A 15,574-nucleotide genomic window follows, 5' to 3' on the forward strand; every position below is an offset into this window, starting at 1 on the left:
AGGTTTCCTTGAGATAATGAACATTATTTTTGTGATTTGCTCTCAGTCACTTTGGTTTGTCTTCTGCGAATGTATCTCACTATGGTAACTTCCCTCGGAAGCCTGTTTATAAATCGTGCAAAAGCAAATGTCATTTCCTGATACTATTTTTGGTTTAAGAAACAGAGAACTTAGAAAACTGGTTACAAATATGACTTTTGCCAATGAGCAGACAAAATGTTTGTGTGCTGCAGACAAAATTTTGAGGAGTGTTTGAGGATTTTGGGAAATTTCATAAAATCAGATGCATAGCTCTGTGACTTGAATGTAATGATAATATGAGAGGCACAAACTGGAGCTGATGTGTTGACAGGCTCTGCATTCTCTCATGCTAGCAGGTTAGAGTCATTTTTCATTTGAAAGTGTGTGTGTGTTTGTGTTTGACTGATTGTAATTGTGAATTTCAAATGACACGTTTCTTACATTCAGATCTGTAACCAAAATTTGACACGGCCAACGGATCATCAGAACAGCTTTCAGTGTTCATTTGCACTCGATCGACCGTTCAACTATTTCTATCATTCCTGGACCGCGTTCCGCGAGAAGTATTTATTGGACTGCATTCTTCGCTGTTGCCTCATAAATAATTGCTGTGTGTTTATAATCAGAGCTTTTCCTGTTTGGAGCAGAGAGGAAAAGACACTAAAAGGTCGATTGTGGTCATAGAGTGTGCCTGTATGTGTTAGTGTATTTGCATGTGCGTGTGTGGTGGATAAGAAATGACAGCAAAGGGAATATCTGTTATCAAAAATAATTTGCAGATGACTCCGCCATGTAGCCGGTACATGCTGAGTTGGACCAATACCTTCATGTTTTGTTCCAACAGCTGATTTATTTGCAGTGATCCATCCTGTTGTTTTTACCCTGATTATAAGTATCACTCAAGGAGTAATTAAATCATCACACTTTTATCAAGCTACAAAACAATCAAAGCAACCAACAGCACATTCACCATGCATCTAAAAATCAAATCAATCAAAATGTCCTGCCAGCTGGCTGATGGTGTTTTTTTTTTTAAACCCAATCACGAGAACGTGCAGAAGACTTGTATGTAAAAAAGCCCGATTAAGATCAACAGCTGCATGTTATTTCACCTCATTATTATTATTGTTCCTAAAAAGTCTCGGCCAGTGGCCACAGTTCAAGTATCTGCATCAGCAGTGTAAAGGACGTGGTGCTTTATTCTCTCTGTAGCTGTTTTTCCTCCTAATTTCATTCTTTCTCCTTCCTCTGTTCAACAAAGATCGATACTGCAGTTTGCATTTTCCTTTATATCGGTCCACGTTGTTATCGGCACTTCAGTCAATCACTTTATTTGCCCCACGGAGGGCAATTGTTGTGCAGCAGCTCAACAGAAATAGATAGTGAAACAAAGCACATGATATAAATACAAAATAGAAATGAGTAAAAAACAGTATGCAAATGGTTTTACACAATTTAACCTCTTAAGCCCGACGAACTGGGATGAACCGGGTCTTACCGGGTTGTACCCTGTGTCGTAGTTACAGAACATTCAGTTCCGTCATTATCCAGGGGATCTTTGTTTTCTTTGCCTTTGAAATTTTATACTAGGCGTCTTTATTGCATCTCCATTGTAATCTCCATGGTAATATAGGACCAATCCCAATGTCCCACCTAAGCCCTGAACCCTCAGGGACTTGACTGACATCACCTGGTAAATGGTTGAGTGTGAGAGGCTGCAAGGACTTGGAATGGTCTAAATACGAATGGGACAGCACTTTGAGTTTTTATATCTGTTAGTCCTGGCTAATGGAAGTCTAAAAGTCAAACCACAAGGCAAACTCTGATCAATACGTTTTTGTGTTGTTTTGGTTGCAATTTAAGCAAAAATAAATGACTTCACAAAAAAAAACAGTTGACAACTAAAAATGACTGTAACCACACTAAATAAGGTTGGATGGTTTTGATTTTTATTTTATTTTCTCTCCAAGCGATGGGCTATAAACTACAGCAATTGAGAGAATGAGAGGAGAACACACAGAGGTCATACGAGTACAGAGACATTGCAATTAAAAATCATGTGTTAAAGTGACATTATCTTTGGCTGTAACTCCAGTTGTTTGTGTGTTGTGAAACTTGGCATCAGAGCTAGCTATCGTTTCCATCCAGACGATAAAAACACACAGTAGAGAGGTGGATGATTTATCCACGTGTCATTATGTATTCAGTAACTTTGCCAAACTGTCTCCTGCAATCTCACATGACTGAGTGCAATTTTATGCTTCACTCCCAAAAAGGTGAACCCACCACTTAAACAAGCTGTCAAAGCATGTAGCATGATATAGCACACAAAGAAAGAAGTAGGAAAAAAGGACTTAATCTGTCTGACCAGCATGTTTAGTGGTCATATAGTTTTATTTATTTTTTTTGCTAATAAATTTGACCATTCAGACTATATCTGCCGACAGTTAGACTCTTTGTTTGTTCAGTCAGTGCCATGGATTCAACATGTGCAGGCTGTATGCTGGTAAACACATCTCGTTATAACCATTAGACGCGCCAGTTCTTCATCCAACTCAGTTTAAAAGCATGCATTGTTAAAAGATGCATAAAAGAGACGTGGCAGTGGTTTAAGCATTTAAATCTGAGCTGCAAAGTTTCCACAGAAGTTGGACATTTTCTGCCATCAACTCTCATATTTCTTTTGTTGGAGTAGAAACCGAGCACGCTCTGGAAATATGAATAGGTGTGTGCATCTTCTGCTAAATCACTTCATAATCCGAGCGCCTCACCAGATAGAGGGCGTCGTGTCTGAGGCGAGATTACCATGCTGCAAAATTGCCCTTAAATTACACTGATATAAGCTTGTCACTTTTCAAGGTACTAAATCCTCTAAAAGCGTTCAACACGTGTTATTTAGCACCGCACCCAGAGATAAAATACAGCTTAGCAAAAAAGTCTGTCTCCTACAAAGTGTAACATCCAAGAACAATATTGGCCTGTGCCTTCGAATCAAACCATAACCAAAAGTAGACGTTTTCGTCCCAGATTAGAAAGCTCCTAGCAGGCGATTCTTTCCCCTCACAATCCAAAATTTAGTACATATGCTATCAATATAAGTGATTTCATTTTCCAAGATGTCAGATGTTGTAATTACTCCAAGACTGCAACTTCCTAGCTGATGAATTTTCGCTACAGTCAAATACGGATCCAATTAACTTCTCATTTGAACAGAGCAGGAGTAAGTAAATTGCCCATGACTCCAGTCTTCATTTATTACCGTTATGAGGGTTTAGTCAACTTTTTTCACCTTTTGGCAAACATGCAGAGAGCCATTAATCAGCAAGGAGGAAGAGAGAGACATACAGTACATGGCCAACACTGGAATATTACACCCAGGAAGGAACCTGGACGCAGGGATTTGCTCCAATTTAGCCACAAGAACAAAGGCCATGGCTCGTAGTCGGCGTTCCAGTTCATCCCAAAGGTGTTGGATGGGGTTGAGGTCGGTGGGCTCTGCAGGCCAGCCAAGTTCTTCCCCACCAAACTGGGAAAAACCATCTCTGAATGGACCTGTCTTTGTGCATGGGGGCATTGTTGAAGCAGGAAAGGGCCTTGCCCGAACTGCTGCTGCAAAGAATTTGGAAACCGAACATCTTATATAGACGGTAGAGACATTGTAACGAGGGGTAGGCATTGCTTTGCTACAAAGGGTCACAAGCCAAAATGGTTGGGAACCACAGCTTTAGGGAATTAGGGGGAAGTCACAATAAACTGTCACTCACAGATCAATTCCTCTGAACCTGGTTACCCTGAACCTGCTTTTTCTGGCCTGCTTTGCCATGCATCAGTATCTAAGTTCATCTAAGTCTTCAGATCTATCCAACTGCTAAACATATGGTGGTCAGATTTGTGATGTGCTATGCTGAGTAATAAAAAAAGAGTACAACAACAGTACAAACAAGTGATGGCAGAGTCTATAAACAGAAACTATGGACCACACACACTTGTACTGGAACACACACACACACACACACACACACACACACACACACACACACACACACCAACAAACATACATCGTCCAAGTCTGTCAAACACACGCCTCCACAGATGCACACATCTGTTTTGATTTGGAATAATAGAACAACAAAACCTCCTCCTGTTGGAGTGATAACACGATGATAAGTCAGCGCACACGTCAGCTTGTTTATCAGAACTTTGCTTATTAGAGCACAAAGTGACATGGAGGCTTCACAGATGTTTTCTGACTGAAATGTCTTCACATGATAGTTATTTTGACTTTAAGCCATCTTCACGTGTGTGAAGACTTAATAACTTAAAGGACGGTGAGTTTAGATGTATCTCATACTGCTGATTAAAATCAAATTAAAGGCCAGTATACAAAAAAGGCAGCTGCAATTGCAATGTTCTTAATAATAAGCAATGTTTAATGAACTTTTACCAACAGAGTCTTGCACTATTTCTTGAAAATGGACACTTGATCCTGTTTATAAGTAAGTTTTTTTTGTTAGCTGGTGAACATTTAGCAGATATAGAGCCAGATATTTCCCTCAGGAGTTGGTGGAGACCAAAAACAGAGCTAAAAGTAGAGTGAATATTGGATTTACATTCACCACTTTGCCAGTAACATGATTCTAAATGAATGCTAATGGTGTGCCTTATCTGCTGGGAACACAAATAAGCAACTGTTTGCTAACATGTTTAGCCATGTCAGCTTTTTTAGGCGATGTCAGCGTTTTCAGTACGGCCGTCAATTCATTTAAAATATTTAATCGCGATTAAGCGCATAACTGTCCATAATTAATCACGATTACGGTAAATATGCTTGCTTTATGCAAATGTATGTATATATTTATTATTGAAAATCAATTAACAACACAAAACAATGACAAATATTGTCCAGAAACCCTCACAGGTACTGCATTTAGCATACAAAAATATGCTCAAATCATGACATGGCAAACTGCAGCCCAACAGACAACAACAGCTGTCAGTGTGTCAGTGTGCTGACTTGACTATGACTTGCCCAAAAGTGCATGTGATTATCATGAAGTGGGCATGTCTGTAAAGGGGAGACTCGTGGGTACCCATAGAACCCATTTTCATTCACATATCTTGAGGTCAGAGGTCAAGGGACACCGTTGAAAATGGCCTTGCCAGTTTTTCCTCGCCAAAATTTAAGTTTTTCCGTTAGTTAACCTCCTTGGCGACAAGCTAGTATGATGGTTGATGATGGTTGGTACCAATGGATTCCTTAAGTTTTCTAGTTTCATATGACACCAGTATCTTCACTCTAGCTTTAAAACAGAGCCCACTACAACCTAAAAATCGCAAGTTGCATTAATGCATTAAAGAAATTAGTGGCGTTAAAACATATTTGCGTTAACGCAGTATTATCGCGTTAACTTTGACAGCCCTAGTTTTCAGTAAATCAGGTTTTGCAGGTTACAGTTAGAAAATATATTTTTGAATGTTGTGAAAATAATCATTGTCTAATAATTATTGAAAACTATGTTGAACAAAACAAGTAACCAGATTTAATGAAAATAACTTTCATTTCCTAGGCATTAGTCATACTTACCAATAAGTACGTTAAAACCTCCTACTCACTCTAAATATTGATATAATCAAATGCAACACATCAATGCAAAACCAACAGAAGTTGACGCCTAAATAAGCAGTTGAAATGATGGACTGTTCTAATTATGGACTACTTGGCATGTGGTCAGGAATGAAGCTCTCTAAATAATTAAAACCATTGCTTTTTAATTACAACATAATTAGGGACATACTTCAATCAAACTTTATTTATATAGCAAAAGTCATACATCAAATGCAACTCTGATGATGATCAACTCAACTGTTCAGCAAGTGCTGAGCATAAAGTTTAAAAAGAACACAAATTTAATAAATAAATAAAAAACGTTTAAATGAATACAGACATTTAATTGAGTAAAATAAAGTATGATATAATATAACTAGTACCTAGACAAAAGCCAGGCTAAAAAGGTGTCTAATATACTTCTCTATCCATGATCTGTAACATCACTCATGTCCAAACTTGTACAAACATGTGATTTATAACATCTTTAACCCTTTTGGTGCCTTCAAATGGGGTTGTGTTTACGAGATGAGTCCATATGAACGCCCCCCTCTTGTGGTATTCACGACCTCGTAAGTGTAGAGTCTCTGAAAGCTCCCAATTCACAAGTTGTGACGTGTTTGTTGACGTTGTCAGAAATGGCGGAAGCCATGGAAGTTCGTTTTTCGGTGCATAATAAGTTAATATATTGTAATCTTAGTTGTATATTGTGTTTCTTCCTAATTTGATTAAAGGTCTGAGGAAAATGTTGATATTCCCAACGGCCTCATCTTTTTCCTCTGTCATTATGTCTTTGCATTTACTGCATTATGTTACCCGCTTGCTAGCTTGCTAAAGTGTTAGCCTCTGTGGATTCAGTATACATTAATATTGTATCGCTTAGCAGCAGCGTTCTCAGGACCTAACCACTTGAACGCCAAGCACATCGTGTACACGACTTCCCATGTTGTAAACACAAGTTCATGAGGTTCATGTGAAGGCACTATTTGTTAAGTAAAGGATTTACAGTGTCTGTATCCTCCCCGGTTTAGTCCACAGCACAATAATGTGTTCTGTTAGCTGAGAACTACACTGGCCAAGAAAGTAAGATACACTTATTTCTACAGAACAACTCTGCAATTTAAATCCTCCACTGAGACTACAGAAAAATGAAAAACACAGTGAGCTCAAGTGGCCCATAGCGTCGATGTTCTCCATTCATTTCAGAGCTGTGGGTGATTTGTTTATTTCTCTCGGAAGATGTCCACGAATAGGCAGCTGTGGGACATTTCCTGTTGTAAGTTGCTGAGGAACTCAAGCTGAATGTCCCTGAACTGATGTCTTTAAAAATGTCAGATCTCATTCAAATGAAAACAAGAGTTTCTGGAAAGCTGTGTCAGAGTACACTGTTCTGTTGTCTGGATTATTTCAGGCTAATGTAAGCAGTTTGATTGCTCAACACAGACTGTAGTCGAGTTACTGGGTGACGCCCAGCTTAGTCTCTTTCCCGCAAAAGCAGGTATTGATCTTGTCTGAAGTTTATGGTTTCAAAAATGAATGTCCGTGCTTGTGAGTGTAATTGCGGCCCACGTGCACGTACATAAGTGGATGCACATGTGCGTTTTGTATTTTTGATTTGTGCATCAAATGCATTTTCTCAACGCACGCACATAAAATCCTGAAAAACACATCTAAAGCCTGGGTGTCAGAACTCATGGCAACAGTTTGATCTGTGTACTTGCAGTGTGGTGTCATTGTGCATCCAGAGCTTTCACCATTACTCCAGTCACATGCATTGGCACCTGCATGAGGCCACCGTCTGCTGCACTGATGAGTGCTTCAACACATGTGTGCATTATGCAGTGGTGCAATAATTAAGTATGTTTGCTCAAACTGTTCTTAAGTACAAATTCAAAGTACCTATACTTTCAGTATTTCCATTTTATGCAACTTTATACATCACAGAGGCAAATATTGTGCTTTTTACTCCACTACATTTGTCTGACAGCTTTAGCTACTTTTCAGATTACAATTTTTCATATCCTTCCTGTCAAGTGAAAACCAAGTATCTCCAGATTTGATTTGATTTTAAATGTGAATGTTTCTGATAAACTGAAGGGTCAAGTGTTCTTTTATGGGTTGAGGACCTATCATGCTTTTGTGCTTTTTCCCTTTCCTTTATTGTATTATCTAGTTTTTTTGTGCATGTAAAAGGTCTGCAAAGTTACGAAGCCTTGTTTGAAGTCCCGCCTTTTCTACCGTAACTTGGTGATGTCACCCAGTAACACATTTGCAGCACAGCTGGTATGAGAAAAATAAGGTGTTTTTTTTACATTAAAGCATGTAAATATGTTCTAGTAGAAAGCATGAGCATCAAGTATGCACCTGAAAATAAGCATAATAGGTCCTCTTTAAGATAAATAAATTTTTCTAATGAAAACGTTTTAGAGATACGTGGTTCTCACAGGACAACGACGCTACAAACATATGCAGATCTTATAGAATAGGATTCATTGCTGTAGCTTAAACTACCCAACAATATAGTAGTAGTTCAAATTAGCACAACCATCAACATCTACAGCTGTACACTGCAACTTACACATTAATGCACCAGTAAAATGAATCCAAAAACATCATATATAATAGTAAAAAACTGACAGGGACCATTTTTCTGCAGAATGAGTACTTTTACTTTTGATACTTTAAGTAAATATTGCTGATAATACTCACATACCTTTACTTAAGTATGGTTTTGAGTATTTTCACAGTGTGGTACTGCTACTTTTACTTAAGTTGAAGATGGTTTACCTGTTAAACAAAGCATGTCAGACATCTCAAGTGTTTAAGTGTCATTGCTTCACCGATCACATGACTTTACATCTGCACACCTTGGAAGGTAAACAAAGCAGAAACCACACATCCTCCATCACTCCCTCCAGGCTTTTTTCAGAGCTATATTATTGTTGTGAACGTAGACATGCAGCAATTTTGTAACGGTATTTGAACCAATATTGTGGTGTATTCTGCTATTGCATGATTACAGCTTTCAGTGCATGCACTTTAGTACCTATCTGTCTCTATGGCTCTTAAGCAAATCACTTGGAATGCTCTGTCTGTATAAAACAACTCACCCAACAACATGCACGCACACGAAGAATTAACCAAACACTCATACACACCCACACAGTCACCTCAAGATATTCTTCTGATTGTTTCATTTAACAAACATTCCTCCCCAGACAAAGTTTTGAAAAGAATGGAGCTGGGCATTTACGACAAGTCACTATATTTGCATAGCTTTGTTACCAGCGGCAACAGTATGTAGCTTTCACTGTGTGAGTCTTTGTGTTTGACATCATGGCAGAATGACACACCTACTGTAGCGGGAACTACCACAGAAGTGGTTTTGAGTACTTTGCCAGGTGTCTGTCTGTCTGCGGACAGATTTTGTCAAGGCGGTTAGCGTCAAAAGTTAGATGCAGTCACGAAACTTCACAGGTGTGTAGTTGAGATCAAAATGCAGAGTTTAGAGATGAGTGCAGTGCGAGCAAAGGCGCCGAAAGTAGGGGGGTAGGAAGTGGGGAAGGAAGCCACTTTATGCCACTGACCCGATTTGGCGTCGAAGCTGGTGCAGCTGGAGATATCAGAGCATCACAGCATTATTAGGCGATGTCGGTATCGTTAGTAAATCCGGTTTTGCAGGTTTAAAGTGCCAGTGTGTAGGATTTAGGGGTTATCTAATAGCAGAGATCAAATATAATATTCATAACTATTATCATAACTAATAACTCATTAGTGTACAATCACCTGAAACTAAGAATCATTGTGTTTTCGTTACTTTAGAATGACCCCTTCATATCTACATAGTTGTAAATAATAAAAGTTCAAAGTAATAAATGTGATGAAAATGAATCAGTGTCTAATAACTATTGAAAACTATATTTAATACAAAAAGTAACTAGATTTATTGAAAATAACTGTCATTTCGTAGGCATTAGCATTTGTCATACTTCCCAACAAGTACATTAAAACCTCCTACTCACCCTGAATATTGATATAATCAAATGCAACACATCAATGCAAAACCAACACGAGTTGACGCCTAAATAAGCAGTTGAAATGATGCACTGTTCTATTCGTGGCATACCTGGAATGTAGAGGTCAGTGAATGAAGCTCTTTTAAATAATTCAAATTTATGAATAAGCTTGCCATTGTTGGAAACCAATCCCAATCCCACTCATCCCAAGGCCGCGTTATCAAACATATCACAACCCCCTCCCCGACTCAGCAGGTCACACTGATCCTGAATATTGGAATTAGACTGAAAACTTTCCACTTCGCTGCAAAATCCCGTTCAAACTAAGAATTACGGTTGGACAGGCACCAGTAAAGCTCTATTATTAAAGAGCCAAAACAAACCAGCTTCTCTTCTCCTCCCTGTTTTTTCCTCACTTTCTGTAGCACCTGGCTTCTCCGTGAATACTGCCAGCTGGAAGAAACCTGGAGGAGTAGACAGAGAGAGAAAGAAAAAAAAAAACACAGTTGCCGTCTTTTAATAAAACTTAATAGAAAGAAAGTAGAGTGAAAGAAAGGGCAAGACGGGACAGGACAGATTAGTAACTGAAGGATGAGGACAGGGGGAGAGGACAGCAAATCCTAGATGCGTGAGAAGAGAGGATTGAGCAGGCAACAATGAGTCATCTACCATCCCAGAGCAATAATGTAACTGTTATCACTAGTCCTCCACAGACTTGACCCAACTTATTTAAAAAATTCTCATTGCGTCACAGTATCCTCCTCTTTCCCATTGCTCGCTTCCCACATCTTCAGTTATTAAATTATCAAGGATAATAAAGGCATTTTTTTTTTTATTTTACTGACTGTTCTAAATTGGTGGTTGGCCTTTAATTAAAACCACAAATTATTTTCCAAAGCACAAATAAGCTGTTAGAAAAAGAATTGTTTTACATTTCGTAAAATAAACTTGAAATACATGCCACACTTTTTTTTGGCGAGAGTTTTATAAGAAGTTTGATACCATTTTCATGTAAGGTAAATATGAAGCTATTCTGCCAGGAGATGGTTAGCTTAGTTTAGCATGAAGACTGGAAACAGGGGGAAACAACTAGCCTGGCTCTGTCTGAAGATAACAAATTGTAAGTGTAAAAACCATGCAGTGGGCAACTTCGGGGTCTGAAAAGTGAAGCCAATGCAGATGTGCCTTAAACTTGTATTCTTTCTAACAGCCAGCAGGGGGCGACTCCTCTGGTTGCAAAAAAAATTCAGATTGTATAGAAGTCTATGAGAAATGAACCTACTTCTCACTTGATTTATTGCCTCAGTAAACATTGTAAACATGAGTTTATGGTCTCAATCTCTAGTTTCAAGTCTTCTTCAATACAGCATGATGTTCATTTAGTAAATTATGGTCCCATTTAGAGTCAAATAGACCATAAAGCAGGGTATGCTTTAGGTCGTGGCTACCTTGTGATTGACAGGTCGCTACCACGGCGTTGTCCGGTCTGAGAGTTGTCCGTGTTTTTGTCTTACAACTTTAACCCTTTCACAGTGTGTTGTCAATTCATGGAAGTTAATTATAACTTATTTGGTCGCCTAAAAATGTCCAAGCTAACTCTCTCCCGGCTATAGTTTCATATTTACCGTACAGACATGAGAGTGGTAATGATCTTCTCATCCAACTCAAGGCGAGAAAGCGAATAAGGGACTCTCCCAAAATGTAGAACTATTAATTTCACATAAGACTGTTGAGCAAAAACAGGAATAAGATGATTGCGTTATAATAAGCTTAAGCGTTAATGTAAACACTCCCTGATTAGATGGATTTAGCAGCGAGTTGGAATTTATCATGGTGCAATCTTAGTGGCTAGAATCTAATTATAATTTGAAAAGAATTAAAGGAGCCTATAGATGTGATTTATAACCATAATTACACCATAATTTATTCTTTGCATGACTAAACTGCATCATTTCACCATGCTGTATGTAGTGCACTGACAGAGAAATAATAAAAACTAATATAACTTAAGATAAGATAATCCTTCATTAGCCGCACAGCGGGGACATATGCTTAGAGGTTGTTTTAATTTTGTTTTCATGCTCACAAACACTCCACTACACAAGCCTTTCAGCATGCACATAAAATGATTCTGCCTCAGATGATTTCTTCCTTTGTCCCTCGAGGGTCAAGATAACCCCCTTCTGATGACTAAAAGCCTGTGTTGCAGATCATGAAAATGGCAAGCGAGCATCTTGGCAGCAGTACATACAGTGAATTTAGAGGAGAAGTCATCATTGCATGGGAAAGGGATGCTTTCTTTGTTGAGAACCGGCCAGAGAAAACCCTGCCTGGGCCCAAAGGAGCAGCTGGGGGAAATACTGAGTCACAAATAACACATACACAAACTCCCTCCCGCAGCAGTCCTGACCCTTTGGTTGGACTGCTTTTTTTTTATTAACAGTGGTGTCTAGACAGAGTTCAGCACAAAATGGGTTATGAGTCAACCCAGCCTGCTGTCCACACAGCCTGAGGAGAGAACGTAAATGGCGTTTCCTCGGCCTCTGAGGGCACGACCGACAGAGTAACTACAGGAGAGAAAGCCCCTCTTCTCAGCCACACACACACTGGAAGACCCCCCCTAGACCTGCTGGTTCACCAAACATATCAAAGTGTCAGTTCCAGTCCCGCCGGAAATTAATGAAAAGAAAGCACCAAAGGTGAAGGCCGGAGAGAGTGTAAAGGAAAGGAGAACAAAAAGATGCAGTAATGGATGTAGCCAGCTATCACAAGACACATCAGTTGAAGAACAACAAAGAGCTTTATTGAGAATTATTTGTACAGAGACTAAGCGTAGTCACAGAGGTCATAAAGACAATTAAGTGAAACATTTTACAATAACAGAGAAATTGTCTGGAAGTTATCTTTGGAAGCACACTGCTACTGTGCGGGAGCACTGTTCATATACCTTTAAGAAGACATTACAATAGCCGTGTTGGCATTCAACCTTCAAGCAAATTTTAAGGGAAATTTTGAAATGTCACAAAAAAGATATGCAAATTAGGCTCATTTTATAGGTTTTGAGTGAATAAACTCTGCTACAGTGTACATGGTTATAGATTGAACAACAGCAACAGTAAACTAGTTAAACATTAGATCCACCTCAACCAACGACATTAAAAAACTGCTTATCATTTATGCATCAGTAACAGTTACTTCAAGATATAATATAGAATCATATACTGTAACAGTCACAGGGGCATTTTTCTTAATTTTTTCATAGTTGAAGTGTATTTTGCTGATAATACTTCTGTACTACTAATATGTGTATTTGCTTTCTTGCCGAGAGTTAGACGAGAACATTCTCATCCAACAAAATGTCAAACTTTTCCTTTACGTATCATTTTCAATGCAGAACTTTTACTTGGAGTATTTTTACAGTGTGGTATTATTGCTGATAATAACACTTTTGACCGTGAAATTAAAAAAGCCCATTTATCATAAAGCAATATAAGATATACATTATATCTTTCTTTTTTAATAATGTTAATGTGTTGTAATTTGCATATGTTTAAAGTGACATGTTACAATGTCTCATCACAGTTTACAGGAGGCAAAAATATATAAAATATACAAAAGAAATTATTACAGAGGTAAAATAGTCTGCCTGAAAATGGTTCTAGACTCCAGTGGTCACAAACAAAATATAGAAGAATAAATGAATGAATGATTTTACACATCTGCTTGGATTATCCGTCCAGCACACTCTCCCTCTCTCTTGTCTGTCTATGTCTCTCTGTTGCTAAACATTGGAGACAAACATTTTTCTATTATATCTATTTGTACAGCTCTGGCTGAGGACCAGTTATAATCAGCACACAGCTGAATTTCAGAGGAGACTTTGCATAACCTCAAAAATCACCATTAAACCACAAATCTTGTGCAGCTCTCTGTGACAAATGAAAGAACCACACCCTCAAAGTGCTTATTAGCGTGAGATCTTTTGACTAAAAACACCTTTTTGTTCCACAAGAACAAAAATGATTATTTTCTAAGCGTATCATCATCGAGGCTCTTCACTCTTTGGTGTTTTTTTTATCGATCATACTATATCAAATGATTAGACTTACTGCAACTGCGCTTCTGCATTAACAGTATGTTCCCTTTTTCGGCAAAAAGTGCACATGTTTCTAGAAGCAAACGCATAAAGGAGTGGATTCAGGCAGCTATTCACAAATATCAGTGTTCCAACAATGTTCCAGCTGGCCATGCAGAACTTCAACAGGCCGTCGTTTTTGAGCAAAATTGCTGCAACTTCGAGCACATTTGTGATATGATATGGTACCCATAGGATGAAGAACGTCACGATGATACTTGTCACCAGCCGGGTCGTCTGTGGGTTGTTGAAGAAAACCGCCTGGTTCACTTTTCTGTGGAGGCCGATGTATGCAATTATCACGACAATAATTGAAACAAATCCCGGCAGAGACTCTGCCAGCATGACGGCTATCTGCTGGGCCGGGGAAGAGAAGTGAGCTTGGCAGATTGTCCAGTTCTGGTATGTGGTCAGCTGTTGAACCACCAAAGGAGGGATGGACAGGATCATCGCAACCAGCCAGAGCAGAACCAGCAGCCTCCTCTTTCCTACCTGACTGTAGCCCCTCTGTGGGTACACCACCTGTAGGTAGCGCTGGACACTCAGCGCCGTCACAGTCAGCAGGCTACTGTAAATGCTGCAGTACGTGAGATACTTCATGAGCTTACAGGTCACCAGGCCGATGGTCCAGCTGTGCAGTAAAATGTAAATCAACAGCGGCAGGGTGAGCAGGCAGAGCAGGTCTGATATGGCCAAATTCAGCATCAAACTCTGGCTCAGAGTGGACAGGTGCTGCCAGTTTGGTCTGATGATGATTACAGCAATGTTTCCAGGAACTCCCAGCAGGAGGCAGAAGGACAGCACTATCGCAGGAATGAGACCCCTGGAGACCCAGGAGGCAGGATATGGATGTCCAGGAGAGGATGAGATGTTAGAAGGGACAACAGAGGAGTTGAGTTGTTCCATGATGCAAACTTGCTGGTACACAAGCTCAATGTTTAGCGCTGAGTGAGTGAAGATGGAGACAGTCTGTCAGAGTACCGAAGATGACTCCACTATGATGTGTTAAAAGAGGAACGAATTACAAATGAACTGATGAATGACAATGAACTGAAGTCCTGTCTGGATATGACAAGTTCCATCATAGCTGGCTGGTTTTGCATAGCTTAATATTCTGAGGCATTTTTCCATACTCTGTTTCCTGCACAGGGAGCTTTCACCACAACACCTCCAGGGAAGAAACAAATAGAACCTGAGCCTTACTTTTCATATCTAGATATACCGCAACAGTGACGACTCTACATATTCTTGGACATGATGTCAAAGCAAAAGCATTTTCCACACAATAATCCCAATGTGTTTCCCATCCTACATCACTCATCATGTATATTTATCATTAAACAGTAGTGGATGTAAAAAAACAAATGCTTTTTTCCTACATGCTACATATCCATTTTTTTGGAAATATTGTTTAACTTGATATTTACAAGTGAAATAAAACTATTTTAATAAAACCTTGCATCAAACCTAGACTCCAGTTATCCCAAACAAAATATAGAAGAATAAATGAATGAATGATTTTACACATCTGCTTGGATTATCCGTCCAGCACACTCTCCCTCTCTCTTGTCTGTCTATGTCTCTCTGTTGCTAAACATTGGAGACAAACTGTCATTCCTCTTGTTGGATGCACTCCAACACAAACATTTATTAAATCTTTTCTGTTGTTTCCTGGGACTGGATCTGTCCCTTAAAAGTTAAGATGCTTAGATAGACAATGCCATTATCAGAGAGAGAAGTGCTGGATAAAGCTTGTTTATAGACTTACTACACACATCCACATTAATAAAAATAATT

General features: G+C 39.0%; 1 protein-coding gene across 1 annotated transcript; it reads right to left on the reverse strand.

The window, feature by feature from the left end:
- Window positions 1-11,361: 11,361 nt before the first annotated feature.
- Window positions 11,362-14,859, reverse strand: LOC141755773 (leukotriene B4 receptor 1-like). The gene has a single exon (XM_074614970.1). The coding sequence runs from the start codon at window positions 14,681-14,683 to the stop codon at window positions 13,748-13,750; it is 936 nt and encodes a 311-aa protein (XP_074471071.1). The 5' UTR covers window positions 14,684-14,859; the 3' UTR covers window positions 11,362-13,747.
- Between the last annotated feature and the right edge of the window lie 715 nt (window positions 14,860-15,574).

This window comes from Sebastes fasciatus, chromosome 18 (genome assembly GCF_043250625.1).
Source record: "Sebastes fasciatus isolate fSebFas1 chromosome 18, fSebFas1.pri, whole genome shotgun sequence".
Lineage (NCBI taxonomy): Eukaryota > Metazoa > Chordata > Actinopteri > Perciformes > Sebastidae > Sebastes > Sebastes fasciatus.

Excerpts from the sequence above, each read along its gene's own strand:
- LOC141755773 (XM_074614970.1), bottom strand. The coding sequence starts at position 14,683 with ATGGAACAACTCAACTCCTCTGTTGTCCCTTCTAACATCTCATCCTCT.